Source organism: Clupea harengus, chromosome 4 (assembly GCF_900700415.2).
Source record: "Clupea harengus chromosome 4, Ch_v2.0.2, whole genome shotgun sequence".
Classification (NCBI taxonomy): domain Eukaryota; kingdom Metazoa; phylum Chordata; class Actinopteri; order Clupeiformes; family Clupeidae; genus Clupea; species Clupea harengus.
In genome coordinates this window covers 28,336,269-28,355,502 of record NC_045155.1, presented here as the reverse complement: position 1 = coordinate 28,355,502, position 19,234 = coordinate 28,336,269, and the positions used below count along the sequence as shown (strand labels likewise).

At 45.8% G+C, this 19,234-nt stretch overlaps 1 protein-coding gene across 10 annotated transcripts in view; it reads left to right on the top strand.

Annotated features, from left to right (window-relative positions):
- chl1a (cell adhesion molecule L1-like a) overlaps positions 1 to 19,234 on the top strand; it is a 69,480-nt gene that overhangs the window by 26,567 nt on the left and 23,679 nt on the right. For 8 of the 10 annotated variants that reach the window (XM_031566947.2, XM_031566954.2, XM_031566952.2 and 5 more), the window contains 19 exons: positions 33 to 297; positions 1,195 to 1,303; positions 1,795 to 1,985; positions 3,069 to 3,191; positions 5,132 to 5,302; positions 5,454 to 5,492; positions 5,850 to 5,946; positions 6,483 to 6,664; positions 7,437 to 7,571; positions 7,945 to 8,085; positions 9,547 to 9,658; positions 12,661 to 12,827; positions 13,008 to 13,173; positions 13,683 to 13,807; positions 14,180 to 14,281; positions 14,711 to 14,908; positions 15,796 to 15,866; positions 16,480 to 16,702; positions 18,376 to 18,411. In XM_031566947.2, the coding sequence (XP_031422807.1) occupies positions 216 to 297; positions 1,195 to 1,303; positions 1,795 to 1,985; positions 3,069 to 3,191; positions 5,132 to 5,302; positions 5,454 to 5,492; positions 5,850 to 5,946; positions 6,483 to 6,664; positions 7,437 to 7,571; positions 7,945 to 8,085; positions 9,547 to 9,658; positions 12,661 to 12,827; positions 13,008 to 13,173; positions 13,683 to 13,807; positions 14,180 to 14,281; positions 14,711 to 14,908; positions 15,796 to 15,866; positions 16,480 to 16,702; positions 18,376 to 18,411 (2,470 nt within the window). In that variant the 5' untranslated portion in view covers positions 33 to 215. The remainder of the gene's footprint in view (positions 1 to 32; positions 298 to 1,194; positions 1,304 to 1,794; positions 1,986 to 3,068; positions 3,192 to 5,131; positions 5,303 to 5,453; positions 5,493 to 5,849; positions 5,947 to 6,482; positions 6,665 to 7,436; positions 7,572 to 7,944; positions 8,086 to 9,546; positions 9,659 to 12,660; positions 12,828 to 13,007; positions 13,174 to 13,682; positions 13,808 to 14,179; positions 14,282 to 14,710; positions 14,909 to 15,795; positions 15,867 to 16,479; positions 16,703 to 18,375; positions 18,412 to 19,234) is intronic. The other 2 variants (XM_031566955.2, XM_031566950.2) reach the window with 1 other exon arrangement.

The following is a 19,234-nucleotide window of genomic DNA, read 5'->3' as shown; positions in this document are numbered from 1 at the left end:
GAACATATCACTCATGTTCAATCTCCTTGCAGCTCTGGAGTGTGTTGACCTGGGTCATCATTGGAGGACTTAAGAGGCCGCATCGCTGAGGTTGGATTTGCCCGCGCATCATCAGCTTCGTCCCCTCCATCAGCTCCATCAGCCCCGTCAGCTCCGTCCGCTCCATCAGCTCCGTCCGCTCCGTCCCCTCCGTCAGCTCCGTCACAGGGTGGGTGATGAGGCCGCTGCGGGGCTCTTGCCTGGCGCTCCTCCTGGCCTTGTCGTCCACCATCCTCGGGCTCCACATCCCCCTGGAGGGTGAGTGTGTGCGCGTGTGTGTGTGTGACAAAGGCTGTAATTCTGTTAAACTGTGCGTGTGTGTGCACGTGTGTGTGTGCGTGTGTGTGTGTGTGACAAAGGCTGTAATTCTGTTAAACTGCGTGTGTGTGTGTGTGTGTGTGTGTGTGTGTATGTGTGTGAGACAAAGGCTGTAATCCTGTTAAACTGTGTGTGAGTAAGTGTGTGTGTGTGTGACAAAGGCTGTAATTCTGCTTAACTCTGCTTGAGTGTGTGTGTGTGTGTGTGTGTGTGTGTGTGTGTGTGTGTGTGTGTTTGTGTGTGTGTGTGTGTGTGTGTGTGCTGTTTGTGTGAGACGGAGGGTGTGATTCTGTGGGACTGTGTGTGTTTGTGACAGAGGCTTTCTGTCTCAATGTGTAATGTGTAATGTGTTTGTGTGTGCATGAGCATATGTGTATGTGTGTCTATGTCTGTGTGTGTGTGTGTTTGCTTGCTTTGTTTGTGTGTATGTGTATACTGTCTGCAGCACTGTGAAGTGTGTGTGTGTGTGTGTGTGTGTGTGAGAGTGTGTGTGTATAGCTGTACCATGCAATGCTGTCTGCAGAACTGTGAAGTGTGTGTGTGTGTGTGTGTGTGTGTGTGTGTGTGTGTGTGTGTGTGTGTGTGTGTGTGTGTGTGTGTGTTTGTGGGTATGTGAGTGTGTGTTTAGCTTTACCATGCAATACTGTCTGCAGCACTGTGAAGTGCGGTTTCACCCAACACTTCTTCATAGTGCTGGATTTATCCTGTTTGATCTGTCAAATGCTTCAGGGCTTCTTTGGTCCCTGCATACTGTACAGTGTGTGTACAGTGCCTCTCTCTGCCATACTGTACCAACCAGTCCAACCAACGAGCATTCCATTCGTTTCTTTTCTTCAGTGGAACAGCTGCCAACCATTACGGCGAAGGCGCCCAGCTCCCTGATTGCCTTCCCGTTTGATGAGAATTTCACTCTGAAGTGCGAGGCCAAAGGCAACCCGCAACCAGCGTGAGTGCAACACAGTGCAGCACACCGCATAAGTGCAACACATCACACCGCTCCTGTGCAACACAGCACAGCACAGCACAGCACACCGCTCCAGTGCAACACAACACAGCACACCAGTGCAACACAGCACAGCACACCAGTGCAACACAGCACACAGCACACCGCACAAGTGCAGCACCGCACACGACAAGTGCAACACAGCACACCGCACACCGCACAAGTGCAGCACAGCACACAGCACTGCACACATGCAGTACAACACAGCACAAGTGCCAGGGCCGCTACGCCATTGACTCGATCTGCACTCACCACTGGGGATAGTCATTATAGTATGCCTAAATTTCCTTCGGGATTAATAAAGTATCCATCTATATATCTATCTATTTATCTATCTATCTATCTATAGGAGTGTATATATATATATATATGGTGTATTCCTATTCATTTGGTTTTCTGACAAAAACTTTTTTTCCTTTGTGAACCCGTGACAGATTCCGATGGACGAGAGACGGGCAGCACTTTGACCCGCGCCGCGACCCCCGGCTTCAGACGCAGCCCAACTCTGGGAGCTTCGTGATTCCCAACAACAAACACGTCTCGGAGTACCGTGGAAAGTACCAGTGCTACGTGTTCAACACGCTGGGCACTGCCATGACAGAGGAGACTAACTTTATTGTACCCAGTAAGTGAAACCACATTCAGTCTACAGTCCGCTAAAGCAAGCAAAGGTTAAAGGTTACATTGCGTGTTTATTTCAAGGTTATTCCAATGTAGTTATTCTTTTGTAAACAATGACACGTGAGTCTAGAAGTGTCATGACAAAGATGTTTTTGCATTCTAAGCATTTGTATTTGTTCAGGCGATCTCTTAGCCTGTAGACTAATTGTAGTATTTTTACTGGGCAATAAAAATACAGCACAGAGATGAAGCACTCACTATTTCCTCATAAGTGGTTGAAGTGTAGAAGCACTTTATTTTTATTGTATTTATTCATTTATATTTAAACCACTTGTTTAAGCACAAGCATGTGTAAGAGTATTTTTCACTCTTGCGTGTTGGTTTAGAGAGAGACCACCATACGAAGCATTTGGTTGTTACAAGATACGTTTTTACTGGCAAATAGCGACACAAATACAGCAGTCAATACAGTACAGTCAAGTACGTTGAAAGCTGGAGAACGCGCGTTCTGCCAGCTTCAGAAATTGTTCAGTTTCAACTGCCTTTAGCACAGTGCATTCGGTCCCTGCTTGACTTCGCTGACTGTCTCTGACTGACTGCTCTTCTTTAGGCTCTGGTCTCTGTAAAAGGCCTAGAGACAATTGTATTGTTATGGCGCTTATACAAATAAAATTTGTACTGAACTGAATTTATCTTACACATGAGGTCACCATAACAAGATGACATAGCCCGCCACTTAAGTGACGGATGTACTCAGAGTACTTGAAGCTTTTTTTCCCTCACTTTTGTTTCGCTCGTGCGTAGATTGTATTTGTTCAGGCGATCTCTTAGCCTGTAGACTAATAGTAGTATTTTTACTGGGCAATAAAATACAGCACAGAGATGAAGCATTCACTATTTCCCCATAAGTGGTTGGAGTGTAGAAGCACTTTATTTTTATCGTATTTATTTATTTATTTTTAAACCACTTGTTTAAGCACAAGCATGAGGTCAACATAACAAGATGACATAGCACACCACTTAAGTGACGGATGTACTCAGAGTACTTGAAGCTTTTTTCCCTCCATTTTGTTTCGCCCGTGCGCAGATGTCCCAAAGTTCCCCAAAGAGAAGCTTCCCCCTGTGGTGGTCGTCGAGGGCCAGTCCATTGTCCTGGAGTGCAACCCCCCCGACGGCATCGCCCCTCTCCAGGTCTACTGGATGACTATCGGTGAGTGCCTGCACTTCAAAACATTACAAACAACATAACATCATTACAAAGAGTTACTTAATGGATGCTTCTCAAGGATGAGACCACCATGTCCAGGATGGCATGTTATCTCTCCTGGATGGCCATTGGTGAGCACACACACCAGACTAGACAGTCTAAACAACTGGCAAAATGGTTATTCAGTGGATACTATACAAGAATCAGACAATATTCCTACTACTGTCCAGCATAACCTCATGCGATCTGTATCGACTTCTCCTGTCTTCCAAAATCAGTTAGACTATTCGGTTTAATCAGCAGCACGAAGGCTTATCTATATTTATATAATAAGAAGATGCTTTTATCCAGCTAAGGGTTAGTCCGTTTTTTGTGTTCTCGAAGAACTGAATCTTGGTGACCTTGACCTTGGTGTTGTTGCTACCTTGCTCTACCAGTTGACCTACAAGCAAATGTTTGTCAGCTGATTTACAAGGATCAAAATATTTTCCTACCAGACATACTACTCTCCAGCATAAACTATCCTGAGTGTAGTGATAGTAATAGTAATTAGTGATCGCAGTGTGTTTTTTTCCCAGTTAACATGATACACCTTACTCTCATACTCAAATACTACAAAATAAATGATCTAATGAAAAATGAAAGACTCTGCCCCCAATTTGAATGCTGTAAAAACCCAGACTCTTCTCGGGACAATGCTTTCAGAGCTTAGAAGTATTTGGGTCAGCCCTGTGCTAGACACTGTCCCCCTGTTACCGCTCGCTTTGGCAGTGTGGCTATCAGAGCTTGGCCCTCTTTCAGCTGGCTGACGAGCGATAAGGTGTCGTCCCGCAGGCCTGCTTTCTCCCAGCCTGAAATACTCTCTCATTAGGACCTGAGTCATGGTCGGGCTACAAGTACGCTGCAGACAAATGACACACATTGTGGAAAAATATAACTTAAGATGTATAATGTGTGTGTGTGTGTGTGTGTGTGTGTGTGTGTGTGTGTGTGTGTGTGTGTGTGTGTGTGTGTGTGGTCAGGGGGCTGCATTAAGGAACTCAAGTATATACTCATATCAGATAATTGAATGTTCATCAAGAGCCTCTGCACCATCTTCTGCAAATGAGCTCTTACGGAAAGGTTTTAAAAGTTATGTTCCATGAATAATCACCATGGCAACCAGAGCTGACCATGACAACCAACCGCTCGGAGCAGTGGCATCGTCACGAATGAATGAGCGAGTTTGCATCTCAGATGGGCCTTTGGGTGAGAGGGAGCAATCAAGGGCATCCTCTAATCCTTTTGGACTCATAAAAGCTTCCTCCACCCAGGCAGTCGCTTTCTTTCTCATGCAACAATTTGCCACTTTTCGAGCTCTGTTTTTATTAGCAACTACTTCTGGGATCCTTTTAAATTCATACTGTCATGTGAAGGACAGGTAAACCCACCAGTTGATCCCACTAGCCGTCCAGGCTACGCACTATGCAGTTCTGTGGTCCAATGAAACACCCTCCAGAAATTAAAACAACAAATTTAAAGCACAACATCACCAAGAATATCGCCAAAAGACACCTGTTGGCATGCCAAGATTGAATCAGTGCCAACTGGGTTGTTGATGGTGTTTTTTTACATGCTTTTTAGCTGGTTAGTTCGCTAGTTTTACACTCTCTCTATCTCTCTCTCTTTAATTTAACCAAAAAATCCTGCCTTTATTGATAGCCACAGCAAGTCATGTAAATCTAGCATCTCTCTCTCTCTCTTTCCCTCTCTCTCTCTCCCTCTCTATATCTTTCTCTCCATCTCTCTCCCACTCTCTCCCTACCTGTCCCTCTCTCTCTTTCTCTCCCTCTCTCTATCTCCCCCCTCTCTCTCTCTCTCTCTCTCCCCCTCTCTCTCCCCCCCCCCCCTCTCCCCCCCTCTCTATCTCTCCCTCTCTCCCTCTCTCTCCCTGGCCTCTCCAGGTCTGAAGCATATTGAGCAGAATGAGAGGGTGTCTATGGGGCTCAATGGGAACCTCTACTTCTCCAACGCCGTGGAGAGGGACAGCAGCGGTGACTACTGCTGCTTCGCCGCCTTCCCCAGGATACGCACCATAGTGCAGAAGCCGGCCATGTCTGTAGTGGTCAAGCCCTGTGAGTAGCTTATGTCATGCTATGTCATGCTATGTCAGGCTATGTCAGCCTATGTCATGCTATGTCAGGCTATGTCCTCTCAACTCCATTGGGCTAAAATTGTAGAAAATGCACACACGAAATGAGAATATTTTCTCTCTCTATGTTTCAGCAAAGGATGTTACAGAGCTGGATGATAGCAAAACCACAGGTAAGCAGTACTTGAAGTGAATTAACAAAATCAGGCAATCATCTCAGGCAAGGGGACATATGCCACACATATAGATCAAAGCTGCACACTAACACACACACACACACACACACACACACAAACACACACACACACACACACACACACACGCATAACACACACTCACATATAACATGAACATACACAACTAACAAATGGCATACACATAGAAAAACACACACACATTCACACACACACACACACACACACACACACACACACACATACATACGTAAACACACACAATCACTTGCACATACACAATCTTTACATTTGTCTTAATACTTCCTGATAATTTGTGCTGAATGGTGTCCTCAGAGCGCGAGCCCAGCTTACTGCTGCCCCCTGGTGGCCAGTCTGAGGTGCACCTGGTGAAGGGAGACGAGCTGGAGCTGGAGTGCATCGCTGAGGGACTGTGAGTACCTGTCTGTCTGCAAGTCAAGGTGCTGCTGCTGCTGCCATTGACTTTAACACGATGCATTTTCATTAACATTTACATCTCACAATGAAGTGGCCTTGAGCAGCAGACTCTAGCGCCAACTGTTCCTGAGGAGATGGTTGGCTCTTTGTATAGCTCCCTTTACTGTGTGTGTGTGTGTGTGTGTGTGTGTGTGTGTGTGTGAATATGAGGCATTTATTGTAAAAGGCTATGTATGCTCCTAATAAATGTTCTGTGCAAATACAGTCTATTGCCCATAGTATGTACGAGTAAGTACACACAGTGACTGCATGTTTTCAGTCATTTTGTCCCTGGAGACAAAGGCTTTGTTGTCAGCAATAACCACAAGCACTTCAGCTAAAGGAGCCATTGTCCAGGTGCCACTGCTTCAATATGAACAGACACAGTGGATGAGAGAGCTTCAAATCCACTCTTGCTTGAGGGGTTTTACTGGACTGAATGAGATTGAGTGCTGTTTGATTGCTGGTCTGCTTCTCGCCTGTGTCACACAGCCCCACGCCAGTGTACGAATGGACAAAGGTGGGAGAGACGTTACCCAGGAGGACAAACATCAAGAACTTTGGGAAGCTCCTGACCGTGGCTAAGGTGAAGAGGGAGGACGACGGGATGTTTAAGTGCACGGCGAAGAACCATCTGGGAGAGAAATCACACTTCTTCAGTGTGTCTGTGGAGGGTGAGAGGCCTTGTGAATCATGAATAAGAAAAGAGATGAGGATTGCTATATTTAACTACGTAAGCACCTAGTTTTACACAATTAACTGTGTAATGAGCTACTGGCAGGTATGAGTTGTTTATTTCTATTTCTTTTTTGTATGCTGAGCATTGTGTGGTTAATTTCCCCCGAGTTTCCTTCTTGTGTAAAGAACCATACAGATGAACAGAAGGTGATTCTTTTTAGGAATTAATTATTTTGGGGATCACATGTTGAAACACGACATGTTGAGTAGATACTGTTGAGTGAGTACATACTGTTGAGTGCATACGGATAATTAGATACTGTTGAGTACATACTGATTAGTACATACTGATAATTAGATACTTATTATGTTGAAACAGGACATGTTGAGTAGATACTGTTGAGTGAGTACATACTGTTGAGTGCATACGGATAATTAGATACTGTTGAGTACATACTGATTAGTACATACTGATAATTAGATAATTATTATGTTGAAACAGGACATATTGAGTAGATACTGTTGAGTGAGTACACACTGTTGAGTACATACTGTTGAGTACATACTGTTGAGTGAGTACATACTGTTGAGTACATACTGATAATTAGATACTGTTGAGTACATACTAATAATTAGATACTGTTGAGTACATACTGTTGAGTACATACTGATGAGTACATACTGATGAGTACATACTGATAATTAGATACTGATGAGTGCATACTGATGAGTACATACTGATGAACCCTGGGTCATGTGTTCCCTCAGAGCCGCCCAGCTGGGCCGAGGAGCCCCCGGAGAGCCAGCTGGTCACCATCGGGTCGGATGTGCAGATCAAGTGTGCCACCACCGGCAGACCCAGGCCCACCATCACCTGGAGGATCAACGGACAGCCCATCGGAGGTGTGTGACTACAGAGAAAAGATCCATTTCGTGTTTGCTCATCACCACACATACAAAGACACTACGACTAAGAAAGTCATGCTGTTAGTCTTTCATTTGTTCCCGTCACAACAGACATTTCGATACATTTCGTGTTTGCTCATCACCACACATACAAAGACACTATGACTATGAAAGTCATGCTGTTAGTCTTTCATTTGTTCCCGTCACAACAGACAAAAATACCCCTGAGAAAAAACACATTATGAGTCTTTGGCTCTGCTCATCACGGGCTCCTACTGTGGCTCCATAGGGGAGTCCTGTCTCTGGCCCTTTTATGTTGGACGGATCCTCTGTCTGTTTCAAGTCCTTTGCTCGTTCTTTTTGTTCTCAGACACGCCCACGCCCGGCCGCCGCTTGTTTGATGACACCATTATGCTGCAGCAGGTCCAGCGCAGTGACACGGCCGTCTACCAGTGCCAGGCCTCCAACCCGCACGGCTCCGTGATGGCCAACGTCAACCTCATGGTCCTCAGTAAGTAGCGCCCACTCAGCTTGGCCGCGTGGAAAGGGCTGGATGGGCGAGACAGGGAGCCTTCAGTCGGCTCATTAAATGGCTTCCCATGTCACCAAAGGTCCCCAAGTTTGGTCGATAAAGACGGCAGTGAAATTGTCACTGGAATTTGTGGATGGGGTGTTTGTCTTTGATAATCCTTTGTGTAACACTTCCCTTAAACCCTCTATTATAAGCCAACATAAATATGTCATGGGAGATGGTAGGCAAACGCTGTAATGAGCTTCCGCAGCACATTCTTTTCAATTCTTACATTATAATTACATTACATTACATTATAACATTATGGGTAATTGCCATCGAAGCTCTAGTGAAGAGTGATGGTAAGACGATGTATTACAGTGTGACAAAGGATGTTGTGAAAAGAACATTACTAGAGTTAATATAATTACAGCTAATAGAAACATAGCAGTGCCATATCAGTGGGCATTAATGATCACGGTAACTAATTATAGAATAAGGCATCGACCCTGATGTGTTAAGGGCATGATAATGTATGTGTTGTGACATTGTTGAACTAGAAAGCCTGATGTGGTAATGCCATGATTACTGCTAGTGCTGTCAGTTTAACGCGTTATTAACGGCGTTAACGCAAACCCATTGTAACGGCGTTAATTTTTTTATCGCGAGATTAACACGATTTTTTTTTTTTATTATTATTTTTTTATTTATTTTAGATTAACATTATTTTTGGCCTCGCAAACTGTGTAGTAGGCTAAAGTTACGGTTTGAGTGAATGGTGAGCGCGATACGGCGAAATGGATGATAAAAAGCTTCTGAATGGAAAGTTTATTTTTAAAAGTTGTGTTGTGCAAAAGAAGCGAGCTTCACTGTTGTCTGAAAATGTCAACAGGCAGCTGGCTGAAAGCAAAGAAGTAGTAGGCTTACCTTTTATTGGTAACCTAACTGTTACAGTTCATTGTTTCTGAAATAAGAGACCTGACTGCTATGTTCCCAGCAAACTTGGAAAAAAGAAAATATTAAGCCATGGTTTAACTGCACTATAGGCTGAGTCCTTGTTTACCTGAAATGTGCACTTTATAATTTTATTTTGTACCGCCCTGTTTGGCTATGTTGGTTTTCAATAAAATAAAACATTTGCATAAAGCAAGCCAATCCACTTTTCCATCTTGATAAGGGCATTAAAATAAAAATAAAATGATGGAAAAAATACATAAACGAAGGGACATTTAGAATAGATAAAAAATTGCAATTAATCACGATTAATTTTGAGTTAACTATGACATAAATGCGATTAATCGCGATAAAATATTTGAATCGTTTGACAGCACTAATTACTGCACATGTATATGCTGTGACAGGGTGGAACTGAAATGCCACCTGATGTGTTAACGCCATGATTACTGCACATCCTGTGTGATCAGCTGAGAGCCTAAACATGCGTTGATTGTGTGTCTGCAGACCTGCGTCCTCTGATCCTCACCAGAGACTTCCAGGAGTATTCTGCAGTGCAAGGCAAGCACGTGCTCATGGAATGCAGCGTCTTCAGCTCGCCCCCGGCTACAGTTGTCTGGTGAGTTCATAGATGAGAAGGACTTTTATTCTATAAAAACAACACAGTAATCCATGGGATCCAATGTACAGATTTAATCATCCTTTATTTCAGAAAAGATGCATTGTTTTCAAAGCACTATTGCTAATGTGCAGACACATGTGGTTGAGGGAAGGGTCAGTGATTCTGGCAGATGTTAATGGCGTTCTAAATGGAAGTCTGGGAAGAGATTTAACGAATTTGCCACGCCCCCTGATATGGATACCTACGCTTAACTTCAATTCTGCTTGCTTCGGCACTCGGACCTCGGACCATTCAGTGGTCACAGACTTTTGACACAAACTTCGTCAGTATTACCTCAGTGTTTGGCATTGCTGGCTGTACTGTTAAGTTAGTTTCCAGGGTAAAGACACTTCATTGATGAACGGAATGACATATTGAGGACTTTTATGTGGACGCCTGAGCCCTGTCCTAGAGACAAAGGGCAGGTGGAGAAGAGCAGGGAGAGGTGGAGAAGAGCAGGGAGAGGTGGAGAAGAGCAGGGAGAGGTAGAGAAGAGCAGGGAGAGGTGGAGAAGAACAGGGGGAGAAGAGCAGGTGGAGAAGAGTAGGGAGAGGTAGAGAAGAGTAGGGAGAGGTAGAGAAGAGCAGGGAGAGGTGGAGAAGAACAAGGAGAGGTGGATGGTTGGAGCAGAGAGAGGTGGAGAAGAACAGAGAGAGGTGGATGGTTGGAGCAGAGAGAGGTGGAGAAGAGCAGAGAGGTAGAGAAGAACAGGGAGAGGTGGAGAAGAACAGGGGGAGGTGGAGAAGAGGGAGAGGTGGAGAAGAGCAGGGAGAGGTGGAGAAGAACAGGGAGAGGTGGAGAAGAGGGAGAGGTGGAGAAGAGCAGAGAGGTAGAGAACAGGGAGAGGTGGAGAAGAACAGGGAGAGGTGGAGAAGAGTAGGGAGAGGTGGAGAAGAACAGGGGGAGAAGAGTAGGGAGAGGTAGAGAAGAGCAGGGAGAGGTGGAGAAGAACAGGGGGAGGTAGAGAAGAGCAGGGAGAGGTGGAGAAGAACAGGGAGAGGTGGATGGTTGGAGCAGAGAGAGGTGGAGAAGAACAGAGAGAGGTGGAGAAGAGCAGGGGGAGAAGAGTAGGGAGAGGTGGAGAAGAGCAGGGAGAGGTGGAGAAGAGCAGGGAGAGGTAGAGAAGAGCAGGGAGAGGTAGAGAAGAGCAGGGAGAGGTGGAGAAGAACAGGGGGAGAAGAGCAGGTGGAGAAGAGTAGGGAGAGGTAGAGAAGAGTAGGGAGAGGTAGAGAAGAGCAGGGAGAGGTGGAGAAGAACAAGGAGAGGTGGATGGTTGGAGCAGAGAGAGGTGGAGAAGAACAGAGAGAGGTGGATGGTTGGAGCAGAGAGAGGTGGAGAAGAGCAGAGAGGTAGAGAAGAACAGGGAGAGGTGGAGAAGAACAGGGGGAGGTGGAGAAGAGGGAGAGGTGGAGAAGAGCAGGGAGAGGTGGAGAAGAACAGGGAGAGGTGGAGAAGAGGGAGAGGTGGAGAAGAGCAGAGAGGTAGAGAACAGGGAGAGGTGGAGAAGAACAGGGAGAGGTGGAGAAGAACAGGGGGAGAAGAGTAGGGAGAGGTGGAGAAGAGCAGGGAGAGGTGGAGAAGAACAGGGGGAGAAGAGTAGGGAGAGGTGGAGAAGAGCAGGGAGAGGTGGAGAAGAGCAGGGAGAGGTAGAGAAGAACAGGGGGAGAAGAGTAGGGAGAGGTGGAGAAGAGCAGGGAGAGGTGGAGAAGAGCAGGGAGAGGTAGAGAAGAGCAGGGAGAGGTAGAGAAGAGCAGGGAGAGGTGGAGAAGAACAGGGGGAGAAGAGCAGGTGGAGAAGAGTAGGGAGAGGTAGAGAAGAGTAGGGAGAGGTAGAGAAGAGCAGGGAGAGGTGGAGAAGAACAAGGAGAGGTGGATGGTTGGAGCAGAGAGAGGTGGAGAAGAACAGAGAGAGGTGGATGGTTGGAGCAGAGCGAGGTGGAGAAGAGCAGAGAGGTGGAGAAGAGCAGAGAGGTGGAGAAGAACAGGGGGAGGTGGAGAAGAGGGAGAGGTGGAGAAGAGCAGGGAGAGGTGGAGAAGAACAGGGAGAGGTGAAGAGGGAGAGGTGGAGAAGAGCAGAGAGGTAGAGAACAGGGAGAGGTGGAGAAGAACAGGGGGAGAAGAGTAGGGAGAGGTAGAGAAGAGCAGGGAGAGGTGGAGAAGAACAGGGGGAGGTAGAGAAGAGCAGGGAGAGGTGGAGAAGAACAGGGAGAGGTGGATGGTTGGAGCAGAGAGAGGTGGAGAAGAACAGAGAGAGGTGGAGAAGAGCAGGGGGAGAAGAGTAGGGAGAGGTGGAGAAGAGCAGGGAGAGGTGGAGAAGAACAGGGGGAGAAGAGTAGGGAGAGGTAGAGAAGAGCAGGGAGAGGTGGAGAAGAGTAGGGAGAGGTAGAGAAGAGTAGGGAGAGGTGGAGAAGAACAGGGGGAGAAGAGTAGGGAGAGGTAGAGAAGAGCAGGGAGAGGTAGAGAAGAGGGAGAGGTGGAGAAGAACATGGAGGGGTGGAGAAGAACAGGGAGAGGTGGAGAAGAACAGGGAGAGGTGGAGAAGAACAGGGAGAGGTGAAGAGCAGAGAAGAGCAGGGAGAGAAGAGCAGGGAGAGGTGGAGAAGAGGGAGAGGTGGAGAAGAGCAGGGAGAGGTGGAGAAGAACAGGGAGAGGTGGAGAGGTGGAGAACAGGGAGAGGTAGAGGGTTGGAGCCTAATTTACACTAGAGACAGCCTGAAAGGGCATAGGTACTAAACCCTGGCAGACACTGAGGAGGTGGTTGGAAGATGATTAAACAGTTTTTAGATTTGACACCACACTTTAGGGATGCTATGGGAAAAATAAATGAACCAGTGTTGTGGATGTTATTTAAACAAAATAAACCAGTGTTGTGGATGTTATTTAAAAAGAATAAACAAATGTTGTGGATGTTATTTAAAATAAATAAGCCAGTGTTGTGGATGTTGTGGATGTTGTGTGCAGGACCTCAGGTGAGACAGGAGAGACCGTGGGGGGGGGTCGGTTCTCTGTGCTTGCTGATGGATCTCTGCAGCTGCAGCGCGTGGCCAAAGAGGACACAGGACAGTACACCTGCCAGGCCTCCAACTCTGAGGGGGAGACCTTCATCACATCCAAGCTGGAGATAAAAGGTATCTGCCACGGGAGAGAACGGCGCTCGTTTCCATAGTAACATATTCACGCTGTCAGCTGTGATGTTTTCATAGCAATTCTTTCACACGTGGGGCTTTTCAAAGTGTCGGGTTGAAGATTTGACATGTTTGACACCCCAGAACAATCAGTGGCTCTCCTTTTCCTCTCTTCTCCTCCAGACCCGACTCGGATTATTGAGCCCCCGCAGGACTTGAAGATTCTGCGCGGCACCACGGCCCAATTTATTTGCCAGGCGGAGTATGACAGGAGCCTCCGGAGGGAGATCGAGATCCTGTGGGCACGCGATGGCGAGGAGGCATACCTCAATTACACACAGGACGCACGGTACGAGTGCCACACTCGAGGTTGGCACAGTGTCACTGTACAGCGATGATGGATTGCTCCGTCACCCGTAGCGTGCCATGCTGTATTTTGATAGCAGTTGTTTTAATGCACTAGGTGCTCAAAGGTGTTGTTGGCTGTGATGCCTTGTCTCCCTATTAGAAACACTCAGCCGTGAAATTCAAAACTTTTTTGTCTGAATCCTTCAAATTCAAGTATCTACTAATATATATTTTCCTCTCAGGAAGATGGTTGAGTGATTTGATTGATTCATTGGTTGATGGATTTGTTTATTTATTCAGTGATTGATTGATTTGTTTATTGATACATTGATTGGTGGATTTATTGGTCAGTTCATTGACCCATGCTTAGATTAGGGTATGTCAGCTGGTGAGTTGAGTAGTAGTAATAATAAAATAATAATAATAAAACTTTATTTATATAGCACCTTTCATGCAAAAGTGCTTTACAGCAAATAGTAGTAGTTAAGTATTTCTATATTGCTTCTGCAGGTATTCTGTGGACGACGGGATTCTGCAAATCTCGAACGTGAGCCACAGTGACGAGGGCTTGTACTCGTGCGTCGCCAAGACAACGCTGGACCAGGACCAGGCTGCAGCGTACCTCACAGTGCTGGGTAAGTCGAGTTCCATCTCTCACTCCACTTCAACAGAGTGCTATGGGTGACTAAGAAAAGATCGCCTGCCTGGAATATTCCACGTTTCTTAATCACCGCTGCAGTGATTTGAACTAAACAAGGGTCAGACAACCCCGTGTACTTCATATTCTCTGAACGCAGCCCTGCTGTCTCATTAGCGATCAGCGATTTGCTTACCCATCACTGTGCGGCTGTGCGGCTGTGCTGATATATTTCCTGCTGCAGTAATTGCGCTCATTGTCTCTAACGACGTGGCGGAGCTGATCATTATGCTGCGGCGTTGTAATGAATCCTCCTTCTCCCCTCTCCTCTCCTCTCCTCTCCTCTCCTCTCCTCTCTCTACCGCTGCAGATGTCCCCGAAGCGCCCGAGGACCTGGTGCTTGCAGATAAAAGAGGCCGCAGTGTCAGGCTAAAATGGACGCCTGGTGAAGAACACAATAGTCGCATCACTGGTAATCCAACAACCCCTCCCAGCAATTAGTTTAAGACAGCCAAAATTAAACTGCTTTCTTGAGAGACAGAAAACCAGTTCAGTTTCAAACCACGTAATACATTGCTATTGTTACTGATGCATCATGTGCATATAGCATCTTTCTCTACCCGCCGGCCTTAAGCAGATGGGCCCCCCCTTATGTGCCGCGGTTCTGCTTAAGGTTTCTTCCTGCTTAACAGGGAGTTTTTTTCTTGCCCCTGTTGCCATTGTGCTTGCTCTAAGGGGGTTCAGGCCTCGGCACTGTAAAGCACCTTGAGACAATTTAATTGTTTTGGCGCTATATAAATAAAATTGAATTGAATGGAATAGCATAGAAAGGTATATCCCAGCAGGAGATTAGCAATTAGCTGTCTGGACTGACAGTAGTTTTGGGGTCTACACCGCACAGAGTTTGTAGTCGAGTACGAGGAGAACCAATGGGACCCTGAGAGGTGGCGGGAGCTGGAGAGGGTGCCGGGAAACCACGCGTCCGCCATGCTGATGCTGCAGGGCCACATCAACTACCGCTTCCGAGTGTGTGCAGTCAACGACGTGGGCCAGGGGCCGCCCAGCAGGCCCACTGACAGATACAAAACCCAGGCCACAGGTTCGTCTGACCGCACATGCAATAACACTTATTTCTCTCCTGTCTGCTTCTCCGTAATGGTGTCTGTCTAGCACATTGTTTCTCTCTCTCTCTATGTCTTCCTCTCTCGCTCACCCTTTCTCTCTGCACCTCTCACCCTCTCTACCGATTTGTCTCAATCTACTTTCTCTCCATCACCTTCTGTTTCCATCGGTCTTACGCTTCTTTCTAACACTAATTTCTCTTCTCTCTACTTTCCCATGAAGGTGTTCTTTCTATATCTCACTTTTTCCCTCTCTCCATCTCTCTTTATCTCTCTCTCTCTTTCCCTCTATCTCTCTACCTGTGTTTTTATCCGTTTCTCACTCTCTCCTCTGACACTCATTTCTGCATCTTAGCTGCCTTCTCAGACTCTTCATCGAACACCTTTCTTTCTGAATCAATCTATCCATGTATCTGTGCCTTCCTCTATTTCACATCTCTATCTCTCCATCCATGTCTCTGTGCCTTCCTCTATTTTACATCTCTCTATCTCTCCATCTCTCTGTGTGTCTTCCTCTATTTCACATCTCTCTGTCTCTCCATCTCTTTGTTAGTCCATCCATCTCTCCATCCATCTCACGCCCCCCCCCCTCCCCCAAGGTCCTCTCTTCTCCTTGAACTTTAACAAAACTGCTTGCTCATGAAGTTTTTAAGGTTTACACTCAGATTAGACCACTTCAGTAAATCCTCACACGCATTTTAACGCCCCAATAAATTGGGCAATACCTTTTACAGTGGAGTTTATTATCACTACCAGTGATTTACCGCGCTGCCACCGTAAATCTGCGCGACGCCATTGATTTTGGCAAACCCGATGCTGGGATTAGATTGAGCAGACACTATGTCTGGTGTGTGTCTCCTGACAGAGCCGGACAGGAATCCAGAAAACATCAAAATTGAGGGTCACCTGCCAAATCAGATGGACATCACGTGGGAGGTATGTCACCGTATCACACCACCAGCAACATCAGATGACTAATGGATGTCAGCACATCAAGCAGTTGTTAAGACACTGTGACTCTGCATTTTTAGGCACCATTTTACAGTCTGGAATTAGAGTAGTGATAAAAGTATATCATCATATTTTTATATCATTATGTTTCTACATTCAATCTTGTTCGTGTACAACCTCTAAGGGGTACAAAATGAAGAACGATTTGGGGCCAAGTGACAGAAATGTCCCATATAATGGGGGCTTTATAAATACTGTCATTTTTAATTCATCACATTTGATGGAGGTGGTTATATCCTCTGTGTCTTGCTGGATGACCTACCATATAACGTGAGGAGAATATTTAGCCCCACATTGTTATATTTTGGTTTGAACTAGCCCAAAACATTCAAGGTTAGTAATCAGGTCAATGAATTTAGTTAACATTTCCTTAAGATAATGATGACTTGATAACTTTATTCTTTGCATCGTTGCAATAAATCAACAACAACAACAACAACAACAACAACAACAACAACAACCACAGATATGTTTCCCATCCTCCTGTTAATCAAACCAAGTTCATTAAAGTTCACGGGGGCCCCTGCTGTGTGTGCAGCCCCTGATGCCGGTGGAGCACAACGGGCCCGGCCTGGAGTACAAGGTGAGCTACCGGCGGCTGGGCGTGGAGGACAGCTGGACCGAGCAGATGGTGAAGAGGCACTCGTTCGTGGTGAAGAACACGCCCACTTTCGTGCCCTACGAGATCAAGATCCAGGCCCACAACCAGCAGGGGTGGGGGCCCGAGCCCAAGGTGGTGACCGGCTACTCTGGAGAGGACGGTAAGGAGCATGTGATTAGACCATCGTGAACGATCCGTATGAAATCACCTCTATCACCTCTCTCTCTCTCGAGTCTGACCTCCTTCTGGTCCAGTTCTGGTCCTTATGTGGCTCTGGTTTTGCGCTGGTCTGGCAGGTGTCCAGGGGTGGCTTTCCCAGAGCCTTCTTAACGCCTCGTTATCCTTTAAGTTGCATATTAACGAGGAGTTTCCCTGAGCCTTCTTAGCGCCTCGTTATACTTTACGTTGCATTATATCAAGGTGTGTCCCAGCGTGTCCTTACCTAAGGCATACCTCTGGAGCACTCTTAGCTATACCTTAACACAGTTTTCAGATGCAGATGTTAGTGTCTGGACATATGCACTGACTGCGGTCAAAAAAACATTGGTATAAATAACAAGTCATTTATTTTTAATCCCTTGTGATAGGAAATCTCAGGCCAACATTCTAATAGACAAAAGACTACGAGGCGAATCAAAGGTGTATTTCAAGGTGCTCCTGCAGGGAGTCAATTCCAACATCAGGTAGAGGCAGGCAAAGACTGAAGAGGCACCACAGTGTTACAGGTTAAATACCAGTCAATCATGGGAGGTTACATTGGGGGTGATAGGTCAACATTGGGAAGGTTCTACAGGTCAAGGTTGGGAAGGGGAGGTGAGTGGGAGGAGATTTTCCTATGGAGGAACACACACAGGCCCAAAATGGTGGACAATTGATGTGTATTCCTCCACCTGGGGCAGGGGGATGTCTGCTAGGGGCTTTAAACAAAGGTGTACCAAGACTATCAATACACATGGCACACACACACACACACACACACACACAGGAGAACATGCTTGCAATGCAATGTAAGTCTATAAATTAATGGTAATATCAATTTCCATCACTTGCAAATACACATCTATGAGTAACATCTAGCCTACAGCTATCCTTATGTGGGAACTTGTGTATATATATATTTTAGCTTGCAAAGTATTTTTTTTGTTAATGTTCTTTCTAGTAATGATCACCTGCGCTCCAATCTGAGTCATGCCCATCATACTCATCTCTCAACCTGAATGACAATAATCGATTCCAGAAACATGAATTGAGCCTCTTAAGGTATACGTAGGAATGTTTCTCTTAGGGGAAGAGATGATTTGGGAAACACACGTAGAAAAGTAAACAACTTTAGTAAGGCGTAGCTTTCCAGTGTAAAGCGCTAAGTGACGTTAAGAGACACTAAGAGAGTTTAAGAGAGGCTAAGAGATGCTAAGAGAGTTTAAGAGACGCTAAGAGACGCTAAGAGAGTTTAAGAGACGCTAAGAGACGGCGTTATGGGGAAACCCAGGGCTGAAAAGTAGAGAGAGAGAGAGAGAGAGCAGGAGATGGGAACAGGCCTAGCCCTAATCTGGCCCTTGTCTGGCTGTGGTCCAATCAGCTGCTGTTATAGCTTGCGTGTCTGTTAAGGCATGACACAACTAACTACTGTAAAAGGTGGAGTCTGCGATTCTAACCCAATACAGTTTTCGCTATTGGGAAACCCACCCCTCATCCGTACCAGATTGAGCTGTGTTTGTACGATGTTGAAGACGAGCCAAAATGCTGTTCTCATTTTGGTTGCCCATCTTCTCTAAACAAATGCTTGATACGCTGTAAAAGGTTACTTGACAAACGACCAGTTCTTGTCTGCAGTTGTCTTTTGGCATTGCCTACAGGAAAATGGATCAGGTTGGGTATTTTTTTCTTTCTTTCTTTCTTTCTCCTCTCCTTGTCAGAAAAAGCAGCAGCTGAATGTTAGTGTTAATTAGGTCCGTGTTACTGTACGGAGTTGACATTTTCCCCCAGTCTTCCCTGACAGTGCTGATGCTTTAGTTCCTGCCATTTATAGCCTTGCTGTGAATGTGTGCTTTCTGTACCCCCCCCCAGGGACTGTGCATGTATGTATGGCAGGGAAGGAAACCTTGCATTGTGTCTGAGACACTCAAGTGAAATATGATAAGGGCTGGGGTTTGACGTGTGATCATTTTTCATGTTCAAGTTCATTGCATCAGCAGCTGCGGACACACAGATAAAGGACTCCAGTGCAAGGCTTCCCTCCTATACACATGGGCAGTCTCATCAGATAGAACATATTAGATCCCATACAGATAGAAGTGTGATGTTCATGTGAGATATCCTGCAGTTATACATGGGGCAGATATTGTAGTGTTAATGCGAGATATTGTTGTGTTAATGCGAGATATTGTTGTGTTAATGCGAGATATTGTAGTGTTAATGCGAGATATTGTAGCGTTAATGCGAGATATTATTAGTATTAATGCGAGATATTGTAGCGATAATGCGATATATTATTAGTATTAATGCGAGATATTGTAGCGTTAATGCGATATATTATTAGTATTTTAGTATTAATGCGAGATATTGTAGTGTTAATGCCAGATATTGTAGTATTAATGCGAGATATTGTAGCGTTAATGCGAGATATCCTGCAGTTGTACATGGGGCAGATATTGTAGTGTTAATGCGCTATATCCTGCAGTGGTATCCTGCA